The sequence below is a fragment of the Podarcis liolepis genome (genome assembly GCF_965112155.1).
Source record: "Podarcis liolepis genome assembly, chromosome: 3".
Classification (NCBI taxonomy): Eukaryota; Metazoa; Chordata; class Lepidosauria; order Squamata; family Lacertidae; genus Podarcis; species Podarcis liolepis.
In genome coordinates, this window is record NC_139557.1 from 49,281,926 (window position 1) to 49,304,767 (window position 22,842).

At 40.9% G+C, this 22,842-nt stretch overlaps 1 protein-coding gene across 1 annotated transcript in view; it reads right to left on the reverse strand.

The window, feature by feature from the left end:
* The window catches only part of ASCC3 (activating signal cointegrator 1 complex subunit 3), a 211,899-nt gene that overhangs the window by 126,858 nt on the left and 62,199 nt on the right, over positions 1-22,842 (reverse strand). Inside the window, exons 11-13 of the mRNA XM_083497618.1 lie at positions 11,696-11,860; positions 3,916-4,092; positions 1,602-1,673 (exon numbers count right to left, since the gene is read on the reverse strand). Coding sequence (XP_083353744.1) covers positions 1,602-1,673; positions 3,916-4,092; positions 11,696-11,860 — 414 coding nt within the window. The remainder of the gene's footprint in view (positions 1-1,601; positions 1,674-3,915; positions 4,093-11,695; positions 11,861-22,842) is intronic.

Sequence of the window (22,842 nt, forward strand, 5' to 3'; positions counted from 1 at the left end):
ACTAAAGCCCTGTTAATATTTTCAAGTAGTTATGGATGCTGAATGACTGAAAGACCCACCTAGAATGCTCCAGAATCTGATAGGCACACTAGCCCCCCCCCTTTTCTATTTTTATGGAGAAGTGGGTGGTAGTAGAGCTCAATTTTATTTTCCCAGAACAAATGTTGAGTAGTTCAACAGCATTCTTTGTAACAGTGCCTGCCGGCACAAAAAATACCAGCCTTAACTAGTAACCATCATTTCCACCCTGGAATGAGATAATATCCTAGCCTTTGAATTACTCTGATGTGGTAAATGGGTTAGTCTTGAGGCTACAAATGGTGCAGAATGTAGTGGCTAGGTTGCTTGTGAGAGCAGACTTCCACAATAAAACATTGCTTGCAGAATTTGCACCAGTGGCCAATCTGCTACCAGGCAGTTCAAGGTGTTGGTACTAACATATAAGGCCCTATGCAGCTCAGGTCCAGGTTACTTGAAAAACTATCCTCTCTTACAGTGGTACCTTGGTTTTCAAACCTAATCCGTTCCGGGAGTTCATTCGACGCCCGAAACTGTTTGAAAACCAAGGCGCAGCTTCCGATTGTCTGCAGGAGCTTCCTGCACTCAAGTGGAAATCGCATCACACGTTTAGCTTCTGAAAAACGTTCACAAACCGGAAAACCTACTTCTGGGTTTGCAGAGTTCAGAAGCCAATTTGTTTGGAAGCAAAGCTATTCCAGAACCAAGGTACCACTGTATATACTTTATATATCACTGCAGTCTGTTAGTGAGTTTCTCTTGCAATTTTCAAAGATCTCAGAAGCTCACTTTCCAACAACTCAGACAAGGCTTGCACTATGGCTGCCCTTGTTCGGTGGAATAGCATTCCTGTCAAGGTATGTCAGGGACCCACTATTTGTACTTTTTTTCCAGCAGGCTTTCCAAGGTGAATCAATGGGTGCCATTTGTAAAAAATAAATAAAAAAATTGCCTATTTTGCATTGTTTTAGTTTTAAGTGTATCTGCTGTTTGTTGTGTTTTTAGCTTCTTGTTTATTGCACATTGCTTTGTGATGATTGAGCAGAAGGTGATTAGTAACAATAGTAGTAATTCTGGAAAAATAAAACAGTGCCCACAGAAATCAATAACCAAAAAATAACCATTGGGTATAAATAGGATAATGATAGTGAACATATTTGCACCCATTCTGATATTTGTTCTGAAATGAAAGAAAGTTGAACCAAATGGGCTGCATTCAGTTAATTTTTCATCTGGTATGAAATGAATGCATACCTTCAGTGGAAAAGTACATTATTTCATTACAGCAGGGTAATTTTTCTCAAGTTACTGTACAGCAGAAGAAGGGCAAATAGCAAACGATGAGTGGAAATAAATTCTACATGTGCTTGCATTTGCATTCTGCAGTATTTGATTGTGCAGACTTCCTTACATGAAAACCTTTCATTTTTAGAAGCTTTTCACCGCCTCCAGAAACCTCAAAAAAGGCCAAGTCAGCTGGTTTCCTGAATAGAACGAAATCCAAGTGTTTATGTGTGCAAAGAATAAATCCTTGTGGATATTCACAAGCAGGTTCTAACTTAAAAGCCAATGAATAAACATACCTGATGTCCAGCTGTTACTTGCTTCAAGACATTCTCATAACAAACTTCATCCATATTATTCAGCTGCTGCACCTGAGCAATACAACACAAATGCTTTATTGTAGTATCAAAATGTAAAAGACAGTATTCCCATGCTACCAACTTTAACGTAGCATAATTTTAAAAATTTATGGTGTTTTGCTAATGCTTGACGAAGGCATACTTTTATTATATTGTTACATATTTCTCTTTCATTGAGATGCCGTGGAAACAAAGAGGTACAAATATTAACACCAATAACTTAAAATCATTTCTTCTTAGAGAAGTTCTGTTCCTCAAACTTGATCAGGTCTGCAGCTTGCCTTGATCTGTGTAGCGTGAAGATTTCCTAGTCACTATTTCCATGTCATTAGCTGCACTTGAAGCATTCTAAAGTCATCAGAACGACACCACAATTTCAGTGAGTTCCAAGGCCCTACTAGAATGCAAGGCCTGGCAACCTTTTGTACTTATAATATCAAATGGAGCTAGAAGTCACCCCATTTTTTAAATGGACAAAACCAGCTTCACCAGCTGCATACAACACTATGGAACAAACAGATGCCCTATAGGATCACGGAATAAACATTCAAGATTTGCAGCTTCATGGTTAACAGACTGCCTTAGCAGCCTGGTTGCTGTTAAACCAATCAACTGATGCAAAGCTGCTATTTGCATCATTTGCAGAGGTGAGGTAAAAGAAGACTTAACAGAGCAATCCTATACATGCTTGCTCAGAAGTAAGCTAGAAGTCAATGAGACTTGCAATCAAGTAAATGTGTAAAGCATTACATACTGAATTTACAGGCTGAGGCGAAACATGATGTGTGAACATGTTCAGTGCCACACGGACATAGAGCATGTGACTGTTAATCTCAGGATTGTGAGTTTGAGCCTCACGTTGGGCAAAAGATTTCTGCACAGCAGGGGGTTGGAACAGAAGAAGTTTGTGGCCCCTTCCAAATATATGATTCTAGCATTCTATCCTTACTCAGACTCCTTATCATCTCCAGAGAAAAAACTACTGCTGTCTGTATAGTCACTTGTGCTGTCTCTGGAGCTTGGTATGTTCCTTCTGAATGAAAGCAGAATATGGGGAAGCCATCAACTTACCTGGAGAAACCTGAACTTTAATTTCACAAGCATTTTGCACTATAGAACCCCTTGTGCCTCTTGACTCTTATGCATTAACATTGATAAAAGACAGCTTCAGAAAAGTAATCTGATATTAACTCTCTATTTATATTAATACTTGGAGAGTAACATAATTCCTGATCACACTGCAACACAGCTAGCTCTACCTGAGTTCCAAGGGGGAAATAATTCAATCATGAAGGCAGCAACAGCTTAAAATGAAGCCAGGGAATTCATAGTCATAGCTGACACTCTGTCCATAGCACATCATTACTAAAAGGGTAGTTGACTAAAGTGAATAAATAACTCGCTAGCAAAGAAATAAAATGCAAACCGCCATCTCTATTATCATGGCAAAACGTAATCATGAAGGAGGGAAGGGAATTTGAAACTATTGAGCAAGTCAAAGAAGTCTCAAATCCAACTCTCAAATGCAAACTTAATGAAGAGAAACAACAATATTCCAAGGAATTGAGACGCTGGATATTTCTTCCAACATCAGCAATACTGTGCTGCTGTAGTATTGTGCAGGAACACATAGGAATCAGACAGCAGAACTGAAAAGAGAACTCCGAACCAATTCCCATGCTTCCATGTATTTATTTATCATAATTACTGTGTTGCTGGGTAAAGTCTGAAGCAGTAATTCACACATCTCCCCTGCAATGAGTGTTGCACAGTGACTAATAGTTTATTACTACGCAACTATAGTCAGACGTTCTATTGTGCAATTAGAATTGCAGGCTATGTGCCAAATTCAAATCTCAACTCAGCAAAAGATTCACTCTTATGGCAAACTGTAGATCCCCATTTGGTACACAGGGACCTTGTAGGTTTGCCAAGATAGAATACGTGAATCACTTTGAACAATATACACATGCTAACATACTGGATATTGTTTATTTTCATGTCTGTGAAACATATAGGGCACTTTGTAGAGTTTTGTAAACCAAACAAAAATTTAATAAGATCCTGACCCCAAAGTAGTAGTCAATCTAAAGCTAATGCTGAAGAAGGTATTACAAGGAAGGGAGAGACAAAGGGATGATAATATGAGAAGGATGGTGACTACTACAGATATATGTGGAAATACTACTTGAACATGTTCCTAAGAATGGTTGTCTCAACATCTCATTCCAAATATTTTATAGCAAAACTGTACCTTGTTAGTTGTCTTGATACCAAGAAATGTCTGCCCAAGTGGAACAGGCCGGAAACGGCCATCAAAATAAAACAGTCCAATATAGGGATTAACATGCAGAAATGTAGCAACATCAAGGTAATTAGGTAAAGTGGCTGAAAGGCCCAAGATCCTAATCATGCTTTGGGTAGATTCAACCTGTAAAAAAGAAAAGAAAATGTCATTAAGTTAGCACATTTTTAATGAAAGTCTAGAGTTAATATTACCTTAATAAAATATAAAAATAATTTCCATATATATATATATGTGTGTGTGTGTGTGTGTGTGTGTGTGTTAGTGGATTCTAATATTTTGCTCAATGTGTAGTACAGAAGGAGTTTTTCCTTTTCCTAACAAAACCCCCAAGGCCCAGCAATTAGAGGCACATTCAAAATAGAAGATTTGAGGGTGTGTTGTTGTGGTCAGAACCTGAACTGAACTTGTAGTCCTTTCTCAAAAAACCCACTTCGGATTTAGATCAACTCAATTTAGAAAGCCAAAGCCAAGTTGCTTCCATGGTTAAACAACCGAGTCAGAAGGCTCTAGAAATACTGCAAATCAGTTCAGTTCTGGCACTGAAGGAGGCTTTCAAAATGTATCTTTTTACTATTGTCTTCGCTTACAAGAATTTTTGTGATCTACTTCATTATCTCTCATGTAGCTTACTTGTCTGCGCCAGCTCTGCCTGTGGTTCTATAGCAATATTTCTCTCTGAGGGTCACTTTGTGCAATCTTAGCTCTGAAAACCAACTAATAAATTACCAGAATGAACAAACAAGCAAGCCACATCACTCAGATATCTGCAGTAGGTCCTGATAGGTCTTGCAGTGGACCCAGCACTTATCTACAGAACGTGTTCTCGCTCTCAAAACGTGGCGCTAAGAACTGTCTGTATGCTCCAGATGGAGAACACTTGCAGCAAGATCTTCAAAGCACATGGAGTTCAGAACAAAAAGAAGTTGAGCAAAGTTGATGATGTTAAAGAACCTAGCGGCATTAAATTTATAAAGCGGAGCAAGGATTTTCTCAGTTCATGTTTAAATCCATTAATTCTGATATACACAGAACTTTATGGAAACTTGGTATTGACTGGTTTAACCTCTATGTAATTTTACTGAAGCTACGTATCTGTTTCCTGAGCCAGTGTTTGAAGACTGGGTCAAATGGATGGGGCAAGAATAGACTAAAACTGAACCCAGAAAACAAAAAAACAAGGTGAGGAGGAGGAACAGCTGTGGTCTGGAGAGGGAAATGTCTGCCTGTGAGTGATTGTATCCATGTAATACAATAAGGAAAGGGCCTGGAGGATATTCCTAGATCCAGCATTGATTCCTAAGTTGTCCGTACAAGTTGTTGCTAGGAATGGCTTTATCTGTCTTTGGCTAGTAAGGAGGCATTCCCCTTTCAGACAGATCAGATGGATGCATGGTTCTGGATCTCTCAGGCTTGATTACCACAATGCACTTTGCACAGCACTCCCCCCCCCCCGACAGTTTTGAAATTTCACCTGGCACAGAATGCTGCTGCATGTCGTCTAACAGGTGTTGATAAGGTAGAAGGCTTTCCAACCTTTTCTGTGGTTGTCAGTATGCTCCAGGGACCTAACTTACGTATTTCTTTCAAGGGAGAAACTTTTTTGTGTCTGTTTCAAATCTGTATAGGTGTGCTGTTCTTGTGCTTACTGTTTTGTTTTTAAATCTCCTGCAAGCCACTTTGAACTGCTGCAAAAGGAGTACAGAAGTAGACAGACAGACAAACAAAGAGAGGCAAAGAACCAACAAGGACTTGTTTTTGATTTTTAAAAAAAGCAATTTAATTTGTATACCAAGCAGTCTGAAAGCAACGCTGTTCCACATTATGATGGTAACACCGAAACGGATTTGAGTCAAAGAGCAATCCTGTCATGATTTATAGGTGTATCTAATTGACAGGTAACTGTAACAGTGTGAGGAAATATGGGAAGCGTATAATTTTTGCAATTACTGAAACTAGTGCATGAAAAAGAAAAGAAGGGTGTAGGCAGTTTTTATGGTTCTTTCCAAAATGTTTTTCAGTGACACCTAATCTTCCTGTAAGTAGTTTGAGGGGGAGATCAGTACTATACAGTATTATGAACTGTTCAAAGTAGCTCTCTGCTTGTCTTAAAATGGCATCATGGCACTGCATGTGACATTTGAAAAATTAGAAAGATATTTTTGATAAAGATAGTAAGTTCAAATATTAAACAACACTTTTAAGGTTCAACTCCAGCAGCTTTAGATGCCACATAGATTGAAATGTACTAAAAATTTAACATGTGATTTTAGCTGCAATACCATGCTGTTGATACTGAATTTACTATGACTGGGAGTGGAAGAATTCTGAAGAGAGATTATGAGGTTAATTGGAGACATGGCTGAATACTTTAATCCCTCATGATGCAAATATACTACCATTGAGTTATTTTAAGGGAATTAGTATTTAGCTAATTGCAGCAAAGATTTGTAAAGCTGAAAAAAAGTGGGGTAGTGGCAGGTGAGAGAATGCACCGCCACCAACAGAATGGTTCCAGAAGATATGGTCAAAAGCTTTTATGACCCAAGTTTTGTTAAGAGTATACGGAGACAGACAACAAAACTCACTGAAAATTGAACTTTTCATTATGTATTAGAAGAAGAAGAAGAGTTTGGACTTGATATTCCGCCTTTCACTACCCTTTAAGAAGTCTCAAAGCGGCTAACAATCTCTTTTTCCCTTCCTCCCCCACAACAAACGCTCTGTGAGGTGAGTGGGGCTGAGAGACTTCAGAGAAGTGTGACTGGCCCAAGGTCACCCAGCAGCTGCATGTGGAGGAGCGGGGAATCAAACCCGGTTCACCAGATTACGAGTCTACCGCTCTTAACCACTACACCACAATGGCTCTCAATGAATGACAAATTAACAAACTGACGATTAACACCACCAGGTAATGCTTTTAGCATTGCCATGAAAGCTTATTTTTAATTAAAATATATTAAAAGTCTGCATAGTCATGTTTTCTGCCTGCAAATCTTTACTTTGGATTTTGTGAGTACAGCAAATCTTACCTGCCAGTGGTGGGAGATAGCCCAACGCACTCGAACTCAACACTCTTGGGCACACATATACACAGGACAAAGAGCTCCCCACTTTCCAACCATACCCTCTGTCCCCTCATCAAATGATCAATCTGATGAACGGCGAGGAGTCAATTAGCACTCCTCTCAGAGAGCTGAACTACCTCAGCACCATGCCTGAAATCCATGTTACATGGTCAAGTCACATTTCCAAAATCCCCGTCCTGTTTCTCCTTTGCATCGCAGCAGTGGGAAGAGCAATTTGAAAGAGGCAGTGCTTAGCCCATTTCCTATCTGCCACTTACCCCCTACAGTCCTTCTTCCCACTGTTTACCCCTCAGCCAAGCTTCAAAAAAAAATATGTTGCTTTCCTGACATTGAAAGAACACATCAGAACTCTCTCTCTCTCTCTCACACACACACACACACACACCCGTAAGTTAATGGAGACTGATAGATGGAGGACTGTAATTTTGGAAGACATAGAGATTCAAGTCCAACAACAGAAGTATTTGTTACCAGCAAGCCTCTATCAGGAAACACCATGCTAAATACTTTTATTCAAGACAAACAACAACAACAACAACAACAACAACAGTGGGAGTCAGAGGGTCATAGCTGAGCACCAAATTCCATCTCACAGACTGTTATGGGCCTATGCAAACAGGCATTTCTACAATTATGACTAAATATTCAGGGTTTAATTATTTATCCATCCTTAACTGCAACAATGTAAAGACACAAAACTGCAATGATGATTAGCATAGAAGTTATGCACAAATACCAACTGGAAAGCATATGTGCCTTAACTATTCAGAACAAAAATGCATTTGTTACTAGGCAACTACCTGAGTAATGCTATATATGGGTTAATTCTAACAAATGAATTCTGGTGTTTAAAGTACTCTGGCCTCCTGAGCTTCTATTAATAGTAATCTTAAATCAAACAATAGAGGGAAAACCCACTAAGTGAAGACAACACTCAAAGCCTTGTAACTCTGCAGTATTCTGTGATGGATAAACATCCATACCTATTTTATGAAGCTTTCACACCTGACAGTTAAAAAGGGACAATCAAATTTCTTTTGTACGTGGTGTGTGCATACCATAACATAGGTTCCTGTAAATGCCAGATAGAATGCAAGGGAATCCCAACACACATTCGACCAAGCAAAAGTTCTGCATTTTTATTATGGAGCAATTTAAAATTAATTAATTAATTTTATTTTATTTTAACGAAATAAATTTCTATATTGCCCTTCACCCAAAGAACACAGGGCAGTTTACAATAGAAAAACACAAACATACATACCCATAACAACAAAAACAATACCCCCCCCCAGTTTAAAAGGTCATAGATTGTTTAAGTAAAAGGCCAAGGATGATAGACAGAGGAAGGGTTAGAATATATAAAGAGAGCATGGGAAGTATTCTACTATTATGTCCCATCAGCACAAGGATTTCCATGTGTTCAGTAGGACTCCCCCCCCCCATGCCCTCCCCAAACCTGCCCCAGAGAGTTCAGGGAACACCTAGAAAAGACTTAGGGTGGGGTTGGGGGACAAGAAGTTAAAAACATTCCATTGCTGACGCAGAAATCCTTGCACTGATGGAATGATTGCCATAGTGCTACATTGGATTCCACACCAAGGGTTTGCAGCATTTGCACTGAAATTAATACAAATTGAATGTCCTATTTCAATGAGCACACTACCGCTTCTGGGTTTCTTATGGGGTCAACGTCCAGAGACACCTGCTAGCTTTGACAAATTGATCGCTGAATGAGTAATGCAATGAACAGCAGCAACACACCACTAATGAGGGAGAACGCAGGAGAAGTCAAAAAGAGAAGCAGCGTAATAAAGGGACAATGGTGCAGGTGCCTATTTAGAGAATAGAAAACCCTACAAAAAAAGTGAATCTACGGGGCTTCAAAGTAGATGTAAATTCTATGATTCTATAATCAGAAGCGTTCGCTGCCTTAACAAAATTGAAGCAATGGAAAGGAAGAGATAAATATCTGAAAGAGGAAGGCTTCTGTTTTCACCATTGCTGCTTAACCCCTACCACCACAAATCTTTCCCCCTTTCTCAAGGGTAAGATTTGGGAATTGGTGTGGGGTACAGGGGGCTGATATGGAACTCCTTTGTTCTTATTGCAAACCTGGACAGAGCTCACAAAAAATGCTGAGTTTTTCTCCCAGGCTACTGCAACAGAGTTTAGGAAAAAGAAGCCAATTTCAAACTAAGAAGGGGGGGGGGGAGTGGGTGGTGGGAGACTTTTACCATCACTAATTTAGACAAAATGTCTAAGTCAGAAAAGGTAGTCATCAATGCACCAGCCAAATGATGACCAGAAACTTAGAAATTTAAAGTGCACTAATTTGCTAAGTAGATATTACTGAACTGCATGGTTTTTTTATTTAACTTTTTTTCTATTTTAAACATTTAAGCATTTTCATCTTACATCCCTGTTATTTTCAGGAATGCACAATTTTAAACATCAAAGCTACAATTAGTTTCAGAAGAGTCTTTTGATGTTGTATCCACAGCATATGAGCAAAGCTCAAAGCCTTTTTCCACTAAAAAAAGTTTTGTCAATTCAATTTAAATATCTTGTAAAAGGAACCTTTAGAATTCACAAAGTGCATAATGTGCATTCGTGTTTTATACCCTTTTAGCTAAGGTCACATCAGCTTTTACCCTGCGAGATATGTAACTTGACCCCTGAGTTGAAGGGACCAAAATCTGAGCTTAGCAAAGCACATCAAAAAGACAGCTATCCTCTAACCCCCACAATCATCTCATATACTGCTCTAATTCATAGTAGAATGCAAAAAAACCCAAACCCTTGAGTATTGCTACTCTTCCAATATTTGAACAAAGAATTGCTGAAAATTTTAAGCACCACTTTAGCTAACATCTTCGACCAGAGGATTTCATTTTCACACCTGTGCTATATTCAGTGTATAATTACATTAATGTTTCTTAACCAATGTTTAAATATTGTAAGAGGACTCAACACTTTCTGAGGGTTCCATGTGTCAAGAACTGAAACTACAGACAGGTTTCTGTGGAAGCCCTGCACAATGGGGCTTGATCCCCTCTCTTCTTCTCCTGAGCACCCCAACGCCCCCTCCCCAATTTGTAAGAGGGATCAGGAAAACCCCAGAATAGTACACAGGGTAAGGGAATGGATCCAGCTGACAAGCTGCTATGGAACATTTGTAACAGTGTAACACTGAATTTCAACCACAGTATTAATACTTCCAGATATTCAACTACAATTCCCATCGCCCTTGGACCTTAGACACGTGGGCCAGGAGCAATGGCATTAGCAGTCCAACTATATTTCATTGCCAACAAGTTACCTGTTGTCTGATGTAAGGTATAATCTAGACAGAGTAACCTAAGAATTATATGCCTTGAACTCCCAATGTTTGTTATTAGAATATTAAAACCAACTACTTTTAGTACCGTTAACTATGTTTAAAAATTTATTTTTGAAGTATGTGATAAGTCTATATGCCATGATGGTGTACACACCACTGTGAGTTGTATCCTGGGTTGTACCCAAAGCAGCATTAAGTACCTTGTTTTGTCAGTGCAAGGATTTACCGTTGCCCAATGGAACTCCACCAACAGAGAGGAGTGCTTAACCCCAGAACAGATTATTGGAAAAAGGGGGGGGGGGTGTAAAAAGATGGGAAAAGTTGGATTGCACAAGCATAAATCATTGCACTGATGGAACAAATTAACTGGATACTGCCCTCTGTACTAGACTGCAGGAATCACCCTTTTAATTTTAAATATGGTCCTATAACTCCAAGATAGGAATAAATTGTCTGCTTCAGATAGCCTAGCAAAAGGCTAGCTGTTTTTTGTTAAAAAATACTTAGGGTACCTAACTCCTGCAAAATTGGCCAAAATCAACAAAAACCATACTAACAAATGTTGGAAATGTAAACTACAAGTGGGAACCTTCTTTCATATGTAGTGGTCATGCCCAGAAATAAAAAAAATTCTGGGATTTACGATCTACGAAGAAATGAAAAATTTACTAAAAATCGCATTTCACAAAAAAAATGGAATCATTCCTTCTTGGGATTCTAACTGACAATACCCCAAAAGAAAGATTAAAACTATTTTTTCTATGTAGTGATGGCGGCTAGGGTACTAATAGCCAAGTACTGGAAGGGTGACCATATACCAACTAGAGAAGAATGGCTACAGAAGCTGAGCGAGTACTTGGAACTTGCTAAGTTGACTGAAGCTTTAAGGAATAAGTCAAATAAAATAGTCCAGAAGGAATGGGAATACCTAAATATCTACCTATCGAGTCAAGGTTCAATGACCAAGATTTGGTTGCGTTTAGAATAAACCCATAAGTAGGAAAATGTCTCCTTATACCAAGATGAGGAATCTATTGAAATACAGAAAAATTGCTTTAGTTATAAGAAATGAACCACTGTGAGGTCGACGGAAGTCAAAAACCAAAAGTATAATCAAAAGAGATCCACCCCAGAAGGGTCAGCATCTCGGTAGAGAAAGGACATTCTGGGCTTAATTGACAGCTACATGTTCTGGAGGCAGCTTAGGCACAATGAAGGAACCAACTAGAATTATTTGACTTCTCCATGTGCATTCTAATGTTTAATCTGGCACCTCCAAAAAGGGTTTTGCACATACCTGACGTAAGGTGCGTGCCACTAAACTTTCCAGCACAGGTCCTCTATCTTCATGTAGAAGGTGCACTTCATCAAGAATAAGGAGCTTCACAAGTTGGGAGAGGGCTACATCTCCAACACTCTTCCTTGTCACAACATCCCATTTCTCTGGAGTGGTCACAAGCATCTGACAAAGACAAAAGGAGCAGACACATTTTTATTTATTTTTTACTGGTTTTTTTTTAAAAAACAAACAAAATAAAAAAACAAAAAGAAATGGCTAATAACAAGTTTGTAAACCAATGAAGACAAGCTTATTCTTGCCAGCGCAGAATTCCACTGCCATTTTGTGTTACAAAGCACCCTGGACTCAAAACACTTTCCTCTGATCTCATTCTGAGCTATCCAATGTGGCCCTTACCTTTCTACAGTAGGCTATATTCAGGCCATACACCCTACCTACCTCCATTCAAGCACATAAGAAGTATCAGCACAATCCAAGGACACATTCTAGCCAGGCGTGGAGCAGGGTCAGTAAGAGGTATGGCCTGGGGAGAGGCCTAGAGGGCAGAATTCAGTCTCCACACTTTAAGTTTCCCACGTTGCCTTAGCAAAACATTTCAGCTAAAACTTCTGAGTTATTCAAAAGCAGTGTTAGAAACTGAGATATGAAGGCTAGGAGCAAATTGCACCTTAAATCTAGATTATGGGGGCAACAACGGAATGTCTAGGCGCACTTTTTTATAAGATGAAAATAAATGAACTGCATCTAAAATATCTGTTAATTTTTCACATGGTCTAGTCCTAACCCTGCTCACCCCCCTAATATTCTTAAGAGGGTCTCTTTTCCAGTCTTCAGAAAGTAGCTGGAAGTGGGGAGGCAGAAAAAGGCCCTCCTTTCCTTCCATTTTGCAGTTTTAATGTGAAATCTTAGGCGCAGTACTGCATCCACAGCTTAGAAACTGCTTGTCCTAATGAAAGTCACTGCCACAAAATGCACCTAGAACAACGGGAGCTTCGAACACTGTTCAAAAGAGCTTCCTTCACAAATAAGAAGAACTTTGCAGATGTGTAAGAGGCAGACATCCAAAGCAAAGTGTGGCAACACTATCATTCTGAGACCAGCTTCTTGGTAGGTTTGGAAGGGAAGTAGATTTTAATCTGATTAAAGATCCCCTCTCAAACAATGCAGATCTAAAAGACCACAGCCCCAACTAACTTAAAAACAGCTGAGATCTCTCAGTCTTATTTCTTATCTAAAAAGAACAGCAGCACTAATCCCTGAGAAAGCTGTGCACCTGGAACTTCTCTCACTGACGCATCATGCACTGACCTGCTCAGCTGGCCTTAGCATAGCACTGGAAATCCCTCTGTACCTTTCGGTAGGGAATTTAGCAGTCAAGGCTGTGGCTGGTAGACTGGCAAGTCCCCAGAGGACATTAAGGCCAACAAAACTTCATCACTTAATAAGGAAATTTCCTCCTACCATCCGATATATTTTGCCCTGCAAGGACTACATCTGAATAACGCTTACTGGGCAGTGTGTGTAGTTAAAAGGATGACTGTATCCATAAACTTCTTTAAATATGCCACCATTTCTTGAATTAACACTGCAGGATTAATCATGTCCACCAGAAATTCAGAGTAACTTCCTAGATGTTCACTGCCTGGCACTTATTGTTGAGATTTGAGAGAAGTTATCTGTTGTATATTTGCATCCCTGTAGTAGAAGTGATAAATCACCAGACTGGAAATAATAAATCTGAGGTTTCAAGGACATGCAAAAAACATTACCTTCCTCGTTCTGTAACTAGAAAAGCCAACTGATACCCATTAAAGCAGGACTTCCTATATAACTTCAAATTCAAGAGCTACTTTATAAATGGGAACAATTCTAATCAGGCTTCAGCTACTATACAGAAGGTACAGCTTTAGATGTTAAAAAAAGGAGGCAAATTCTCATGTAACTTAAAGAGGGGGGGATATAATGAGCTTTTGTTTATTAGCTAATTTAGGACTGAATTTTTCTTGCTACACTTGAAAATGGTGCCTACTGGTTAAATAATTTATTCAATGTGGCCTTTATAATAGCAATACCTTCCCCAACCTGGTGCTCTCCACTTGCTTTGGAGTACAACTTCCAGAGTTGCCAATGGTGAGATGTTTTTATTGTTTTATTACTTGTTGTTTGCTGCCCTGGGCTCCTTTGGGAGGAAGGGCCTGATATAACTGTTTTGCTAGTCAGCATACTGAAACGGAACATGGACACTATTCTTCACTACCTATTGTTAATAGTCATTGATAGTGTGATGGGATGATGAGCTGCTTGTGCATAAAATCCAAGTCCCTCAGAGTTTGGTCAAGTTTGCAAACCTCTGTCTGTAACGGAGCCCCTTAAACATGGCTCCCTCAGTCGCTGGCAGATTCCGACAGTGGTTGCTTTCGGAATCTCTTCCAACATAAAAGCTCCTTAATGGAAACACGTCTTCTGGACTCTCTGCGTGACAGTTTCCGGCGAGGAGTGGGTGTCCCTACAGGAGGTCCTGAAACCTCCCCACTGTTCTCACTGGAGGTGTCTCTGAGCCACCCCTCCTGCTCACTTCCCCTCAGCTCACCTCCTCTCCCCCTGCTGGTTCCCTCTTCAGCTGCTGAGTCTCTCCCAACCTGTGTGAGCCCTTCCACCTCCCTTCCTTCCGATGGCAGTTCCCTGACAGATAGCTTCCCTTATGTAACTGGCTAACTTTTAAAGAAAATTTTTCCATCACATATTTTGTGGTAGAAGACTATGTAAGTTGGTACTACTTTTTTTGTTTCTGTTGTTGCCTTCTGCCAACCAATGTGAATGGATGTCCTGAAAGTTCAACTTCTAATGAAGTTGGTGTGTGTATGCTTGCACACAGGCACACACACAATTATACAAATCTTTCACATTATCACTCTACTGAAACCTAAACATCTAATGTATTTACTGATACAACTGGGGGGTTATTTAAACATGGTCAAATTTTAAAACAAGCTTTAGTACAATCAGCTAAGTCTAAATGTTGTTTGAAAGGTGTAACGTGTGTTAATTTTTCATCCAGGATCCTGTAAAATGCGATGTGCATCTTTCTCCACACACAAGCATACGCAAGTGCACAGTCACCTATACTGCTAAATGCTATACTATACCTATACTACTTTTACCTTTATACTGCTAAAGGTGGTAGCGGTTATTGTTTTGTTTGTTACCGTGTTATGTATTTTTTTGTTTTTATATTGCAACCTGCCTTGTGATCCTTGGATAAAAGGGTGGTATAGACATTTAATGAAAAAAATAAATACAAATTTAAATTAGGAAACAAATAAATCTAAGGAAACCAGTTGGAGTTGCCCTACCTTCTCTTTTAAATGTGTAGGCTGATCTAAATGAATCTATACAAAACAGAACCAGCGTGTGTGTGTGTGTGTGTGTTTCAAAAATAGAAGACAGCTAATAAATCTCTATGCCTATGCTATGTAACCTAATAAAACATTTATAGATGCTGCAACACTCTATATGTGGAAATAGAGGCAGAAATCTTCTGTTTTTGTCCACTTGTCAGGCAAATCCCTCTTTATCCAAATGAACCTTACTGAAAGTACTGTCACTGCCCTTATAGCCACGCCAGCTAACAATCTACCCTAACAATAGCTAACAATCTTGCTAAGATAGCTAACAACTTCCAAGAGGCATAAGATTCTTAGAGCTATTCTGCATTGGCGCTTTGGCTATGGTTGGATTCCAGGGATGGTTTGAAGGGACTTCAAAGTCAGAGTCAGACCACTGGTCAATTTAGCTGAGTTTTGTTTAACTGATTAGCAGCAGCTCATCCAGATTTCAAAGCACTTTTCCTAGTCCTACCTGCAGAGATTGGAACAGGGAGCATGTGCTCCATCACCGAACTTTGACCCTTCCCTATTAAATGCGGAAGTTTAATGCAGTAGAAAATGTGGTTTCCAATTACGTTAACTTTTAGACTGACTCGCCTGAGAAAATGAGAATAGCTAGTGACAAAAGAACAAATCAAAAGCCGAAAGCTACAGGCCAGCAGTCATAGCTAGTCAATTGTCCCGGCATCTCTCACAAGCAAGGGAAAGGGAATCATCCCCCGTCACCAGCATCTGGTTGCCTGATGTGGAAAAAGATGGACATGTTAGTCACATTAGACTCAGAGAATCGCAACAATACACTGTGTACAGGGAAGATACTGGCTTCTAAGTCTTTGTATGTAATGATGGCGGCCTTTAATGAACCCACTCTAACTCCAAATAGTGAGTGTACAACCAGCATTTATAAAATGCCATCATACCACTACAGATGTAACTTATTACCACTTTGAAATGAGCCATGTCAACCACGAAAATTAGCAGCTGTAATTTTCATAGAACATTAATTAGCAAACTGTGATGAAATATATTTAGCAAGGCATATTAAGAATTTAAAGGTGTGAAATGCTACAAACGCAAGCTACTTAGCTAATTTGCCAAAGCTAAACTGGTACTGCTGCGATCACACACTTTCTTGTACGACAGCCCTGCTGTCACAATTTAAAATAAAACAGATGCATATTTTCTTCTTCTTCAGTTTTAAAGTATTTAGACACATTCGGCGCTAAGCGTAAAGCTCTTTTACGGCTGCATGTTGTAATTAAAAGTTGCTGATGGCACTCTAAATAACAACGTGAATTAAATGCGGAGTTCTGTATATTGTTATTCTGAAGACAGTGTGAACACATTGAGCACAGCTGCTGAGCAGTCTCCAGCATTGAATTTCAATAGGACTCTGACACAAACACCATTTAAACAAACTGAGGGAGAAAAACAGTGCCAGTGTCTGATGGACTGGACCCAAAGTTAGAAGAACAGTGCATGTCTTGCTAGACAATGCTGTTCGTTTTCAAATTTATGACTAAGAATTTAGGCTCCTGTGAGGAAAGGAGAACAAACAGTTCGAAGATTTCCTCCTCTAAGTGCAGTTGTGTGAGTTGTTTCATCTCTGAGGCAAGATGAGTAGTTTACTGCTCATCTTGCCTAGAATTCTAACACTGTAACCCAATTGCCTTGTAGCACTAAGTGCCAAGGCATGGGGTGGATGAATGAGGGGCTGTTTGTTCCTCCCCTCCATTTGCTGCATAGGATAGTTGGAAAGGAGATTTGGGCAAGAGCAGGTGTGGCTAACATGCAGCCATCCAGCTGCTGTTTGAATCCAATGCCTATCAGTCCCAGCAAGTATGGCCAATATAGTCAGGGATAATGGGAGGCGTGCCGAGGAGAAGGAAAAATATATAAAGTCTGAAGAAGGGCCTTTTAAGCTTCAAACAGTTTAGAATTAGATTTAAAACATTGAGCTTCCAAAAGTGGGATATTGATTATGGTTGTAAGATACACTTTTCACGTTACCTTCCCCAACCCGCCCTCAGGATATGGTAAACCAGGGATAGGGAATTTATGGCCCTCCAGTTGTTAGACTACAACCTGCACCATTCCTAAGCTCTGGAAATGCTGACTAGAGATAATGGGAGCTGTGAGTCCAATATCTGGAGGGCCACGTGTTTCCCATCCCTGTGACAAACTGTTAGGTCTTAAGCATACCCATGTCTACCACCCTACTCCAGTTTATTATTTCCTTTTGACATATTCAACATGGCACCTAGAGAAATGCTCAGTTCTTGACTGAGTAAATACGTTTCTACGTACTTGGGCAAGTCCTCAAAGTATTCGGAAATCTCTACATTCTCTTTCCAATTCAACTGTATTTCTGGTAGGCACAAGACCACTACTAAAATTAGCTACTGGAATAAAGGGTTTTTTAAAATATTTATATGTGGTGAGGGGAATCCAACTGTGTTTGCAAGAAAATATTCAAGTACAATGGCACCTTGTGTTACGTACTTAATCCGTTCCGGAGGTCCATTTGTAACAGGAAACCACTCGTAACATGCTGCCACACCGCTGGAGCACAACTTCCACTCGCATCCTGGGGCAAAAGTCGCAACAAGGGGCATCTACTTCTGGGTTAGTAGAGCTCGTAACCCACAGCATTTGTATGGGGGACGGTGCGTAACATGAGGTACCATTGTGGAAGCAACTCCCTATTTTTGTGCAGCCAGCATGCATACAACCGCTGATGAGCACACAGTTTTTGGCACCACAACCGCTGATGAGCACACAGTTTTTGGCACCGCAATGGGGCAGGGATGGAATGGGGCAGGGGCACAACAGGCTTACACACGTTCTGTTGACGCAAGCGGCGCCTTGGAATGTAACCACCCACGTCAATAGGCAGTTGCCTGTATAACAACAAGGAGCTTGCCTAGAAATGCAAATCTCTGCTCACATCAATACATTCATCTAGGACAGGCATGTCCAACTCCCAAGAGACTGTGATCTACTCCCACTATAAAAAAAACTGGCAGTAATCTACCCATTGGATTGACCAGAGATGTTGAGCTTTTTGGGGGGAAGGATGAGCCAAAGTTGATGAGCTTTTAAGGAGGAGGAAGAGCCAAAGTTGTTGAGCTTTTTTAGGGGGAGGTAGAGCCAATGTGATTGGGATCGAACAGGGACAGCCCACGATTGATTGATTGATTGATTGGTTTATCACGATAAACCTGTTGGACATCCCTGATCTAGGAAATACAATTGGGGCAAAATGAGCAGTACAGTGAAGCTGGGTATATAGGTTGCCCATGGGAAGTGCACATTTCTATGCCACTAGCCCACGCTGGGTTGGGATAATCATAATTATTTTTGTCATCTCTTCTTTCTTACAGTGACCATGGCAAGCTTCACAGATAGTCATAGCATATTCATTTCATGACACTGGAAAACCATTTCATTTTTAAAGGAGTTTTAGCATACCTTTCTACAGCCATGGTTTCTATTCTATTCTCAATAGAATAGCAAAGAGTTTTCATTTATATCACTATTACACCACTTCAGTTCTCTCAGCACAGAAACAGCCAGGAAATAAAGTGTCACATTTGGTTAATGAATTGAAACTCATGCAAGACATTTCAATCTGGTTTTCGTATTAGGGCATGGCCAAATAGAAATGGGCTAACTGTCAATATTTTGACTGTCAACTTACATTTCTCTCTGTCCATGTAATTTCTTCCCACACCCTCTTCAGTGGTGCCCAGATTAGTATTAGGAACTACTCCAGAACTAGTTCCATCACTGGGTAAGCACAGAATAAATGCGTGCAGAAGTCCAAAACCGCTGGTCAATTAAAAAATTAATATCAGCTAACAAAAGTGCAACATTTAAGACTTTGGCTACAGATATTTAGGTTCCAATCCTATGTCGTGTTACCTGGGACTGAGTCCCATTGAATGAGGTGGGACTTACTTCTCAGTATACCCTGGATTGCAATGCAAGAAAAAAGTATTGTAAAGGCTACTATTGCTATGCTAAACCTTTGCCCATTTCCACCCGCTCCCCTGCCCCCAAGAATGCATTAACGGGAAGCATTTCACAAAAACACAAACCTAATTTGGCACACTGCCAGGACAACCTAGTGCTATAGTGCAACGGAAGAATGACCAATACCCATTCCCCAAAATGGGAACTTTTTTTGGCATGAAAAGTGACAGTCTTTCTGTAAAAAGCTATGGATCATTGCTACAGATTCTACATGACCATCTAGACAGTCTGAGGGTGCAAATCAACTGGACTGCAGGAGCACACATGACCATCCCAGTATATTCAAGAGCAAAAATAAGCCTGATAGCACACTGAAGCTGTCTTTGCAGGAGTCCTAAAATTTCACTTAGTAACTACAAAATTCCTATATCCCATCTTTGAAATACACTATCCGGACAACTTACAATAAAGTGTTAAAATCATCATAAAGTTACTAATGCATTAAATTAAGTGAAAAACAGCACCCTTATAAAAGCAGCATCCACATACAGATCAACTGGAGTTAAAAAGTTAAAACCCCAGTGAAATAAAAAATGCATTCACCTCATGGCAGAAAGGCACCAGATTGCCAGGCTAGCATTCTCTGGGGAGAGAAATTTTAGAGCTGGGCATCAGCACAGAAAAGGCCTTCTCCCAGGTAGCCACCTGCCACATTTCAGATAGAGAGGGAGCCCACAAAAGAATACCTTGTGAAGTGCAATGTGCTCATAATGGCTCTCTCCTGGTTAATCTAACAGCTGTATTCTGAATGGATCACTGAGACCAGCTATCTCTGTTCGAGCTGGAAAAAGTTGTTCCATGTCACTGAACATGTAACATGCTCACGGTAACATTACGACAGAAATATTTTTAAAAACAAAAAAGACGTTGAAGCTCTCTTCATCCAGATATCCACATAAAACCAGAAGTCAGGGAAGATGCTCACCCTCAATTTAAACCCATCAGTACAGAAAAAACCATGTCAAGATAACGGAGGATAGCAGAGTTTTCTTGTGACATCTCAACTATTGCATGCCAGAAGTGGGTGAGACCAGAAACTGTGGTGGATGTAGAACTAGAATAGTAAAGATTGGTAACAAAATGTGACTCTGCTGAAGATGCATAGTTGTTTAACTGGGTATAAGCTTTAATAGTTTACCAACCAATTAAACCAGTGTTTCCCAACCACTGTTCCGTGGCACACTAGTGTGCCGTGAGATGTTGCCTGGTGTGCCGCGGGAAAAATTTAAAAATTCGAAAGATAGCTTCATATCCGGAGAGGCGGCCTTCAGGCGAGTTTTAATTTTAATTTTCCTTCTCCCACTTAATGCCCCACGCTCGCCCGAGCAGCTTGCAGTCCTCGGTAACCACGGCGACCCGAGGGAGGGGAGGGAACAGGGAAGTCGAGGGCGGCGGCGAGCCGCGATGACATCAGTGGGCCGCGCCGCCTCGCCCTGGCACGGTGTGAGAGCCCCGGCTAGTGGCGCGAGCTTCGGAATAAGTGGGATCCGCGTGCACGAGACCGAGATCGCGGGTAAGGAGCTCAGCCCTGGGCAGGAGGAAGCGGGGCCGCGCGTGCGGGCCACATCCCCACAGAGAGCGAGCCTCCCCCGGCCCACCACTCCGGGCAGGTCCACTCGCATGAGGGGGCGGCGATGGCGACGGCTGGCAGCTTGCCTGCAATGCCATCCCTCGAGCAGGCGAGGAGCCCGGAGGCTACCAGATGCGAGTCCTCTTTCCCACCCTGCTCGGGAGTCCAGAGCACTTGGTCGCATTCAGGATCTAGAGTGGGGAAGCGGGGCTTGTGTCTGGGCTGGACACATTGGGCTGCCTGTGCCGCTCGACCTGCGGGGAGAAATCAGGGTGGGAGTCACGACCGTGAGGCAGGGCTGCCAAGTGTGGCAGAAGAGGACACGGCCGTCGCACCTGTCCTTAGGTAGGAGCTTCTTTCGTGTCGACCTGCTGCCCTAAAGTCTTGGCTTTTTTCTTGGCTTTTTGGCGGTTGGCACAGAAGGAAGGCAAGGGGGAGGGGAAAAAATTGAAACTTACACTTTCGTGCGTCCCTCCCGGCGTGACGCTGCGCGCTGACGTCACGGGGCTGTAATGGTGGTGTGCCTCGAGATTTTTTTCATGAAACAAGTGTGCCTTTGCCCAAAAAAGGTTGGGAAACACTGAATTAAACTGATTAAGGCTTGCATCTATATTTGTATAATAATCAGCAAACATATCCAAAGATAAAAGGACATAAGGGAGCAGAGAGGAGAAAGTGCAAAGAAGGAAGGATAAGATGGGGGAAAGTCATCAGAATAAAGCATATTATGGTATACTGATAAAAAGCAGCATCAAAACAGTATTCCAGTACATTTTTCTAGGGTAAGTCTGTCTACACAAAGCACATTTTTAGCCTCCAGAACAAAAGAGGAGGAACAGGCTGTGTGCTTTGTGAAATCCAACACTTGTATTGTAAAATACATAATTAGCTTCTCAGTCTGCAAGTTTAAATAATGATTTAAATGTTTTAAACAGGAGAGAAATTCCATATTATTATCCTGCTTTCTTTGCTCTAATTCATTTCACTAATCATGGTTATATCAACTCCAATACTCCAGTGTCAGCTTTGACTGATGCCAATAAGCTCCTTAATCAGGTATGACAACTTTCAGCTAGCGTGCCTCATTAGCACACAGCAATCCTGTTCATACTTTTCTCTTTCCCCCCACATTTCATTGCCCATTTTAACAGGAGATTCTGTCAAAGTGTGAAGTATAAATCAGGCATGGGGAACATCCAGGCTGCAGGCCAGATTAGGGCCATAAACCACACACACCTGATGTCATACAGAGTTTCAGGTATGGCACAGGCATGACCCCCTGCTGAAAGTGAGGTATGCAGGTACCACCAATCAGTAGCATCTTCAAAACCCTTGTGCCTTTCGGGGGGGGGGGAGGAATAATTTTTATTAGTTTTCCAATATTTCCCCAATAATAGCCACATTATAAAATTATTACAAAACCCTTGTGCCTTTGCCTGCACAGCTTTATTTCAAACCATGTGACAATGTTCACCTACCAAAATGGCCCATGGGAGTTAGGGAAGGTGAGTAGCTGTCCCTCTGGCTAGATCACATTCCCTACCTCTGTGTAGTGAAAGCTGATTGACAATTTGTTAAGAAAATATTCAATTCTGAAATATGAAAAAAAATTGTGATATAAAGCAAAATGAAACAAAAACCAAGTGTTTTCCTTTTCCTGTACATCACAGGGACCTGACTGATTGTGATGGAACACACGCACAGCTAAGAAATCCGACCATCCTATTATCCTGCCTTCACAGAGGGGATTCCTTACATCTAGGAAATGCATTTTGGCTTTCCAGCATGGTAGCTTGTTGGCAGCTACATAGTGCAATTAAGTCTCCATCACATACTCTTCCTTCATTCTCTAGGGAGGAAGAGAATGTTTGTTCTATGACCATGATAGACTATTTGTCTCGCTCAGGCAGAGTGCTTCTCCATTGCCTGCTAACTTACTCTTTCAACCAGGATAACAGGGTTGAACTTAAAAATATTCTGCATCAACAGCACATGCTCTGCTACTAAGCTGCAGTCCCGACCCACTGCTTTATTTCAGACCTAAGTTCTAGTACACAGAGTCAAACTACATGTTGCAAGACAATCATAGTGATCCAACCCCCCTGTTTGTAATGGGCTGGGAGTGTGTTGGGGATGGGGAGATATCTGCAATA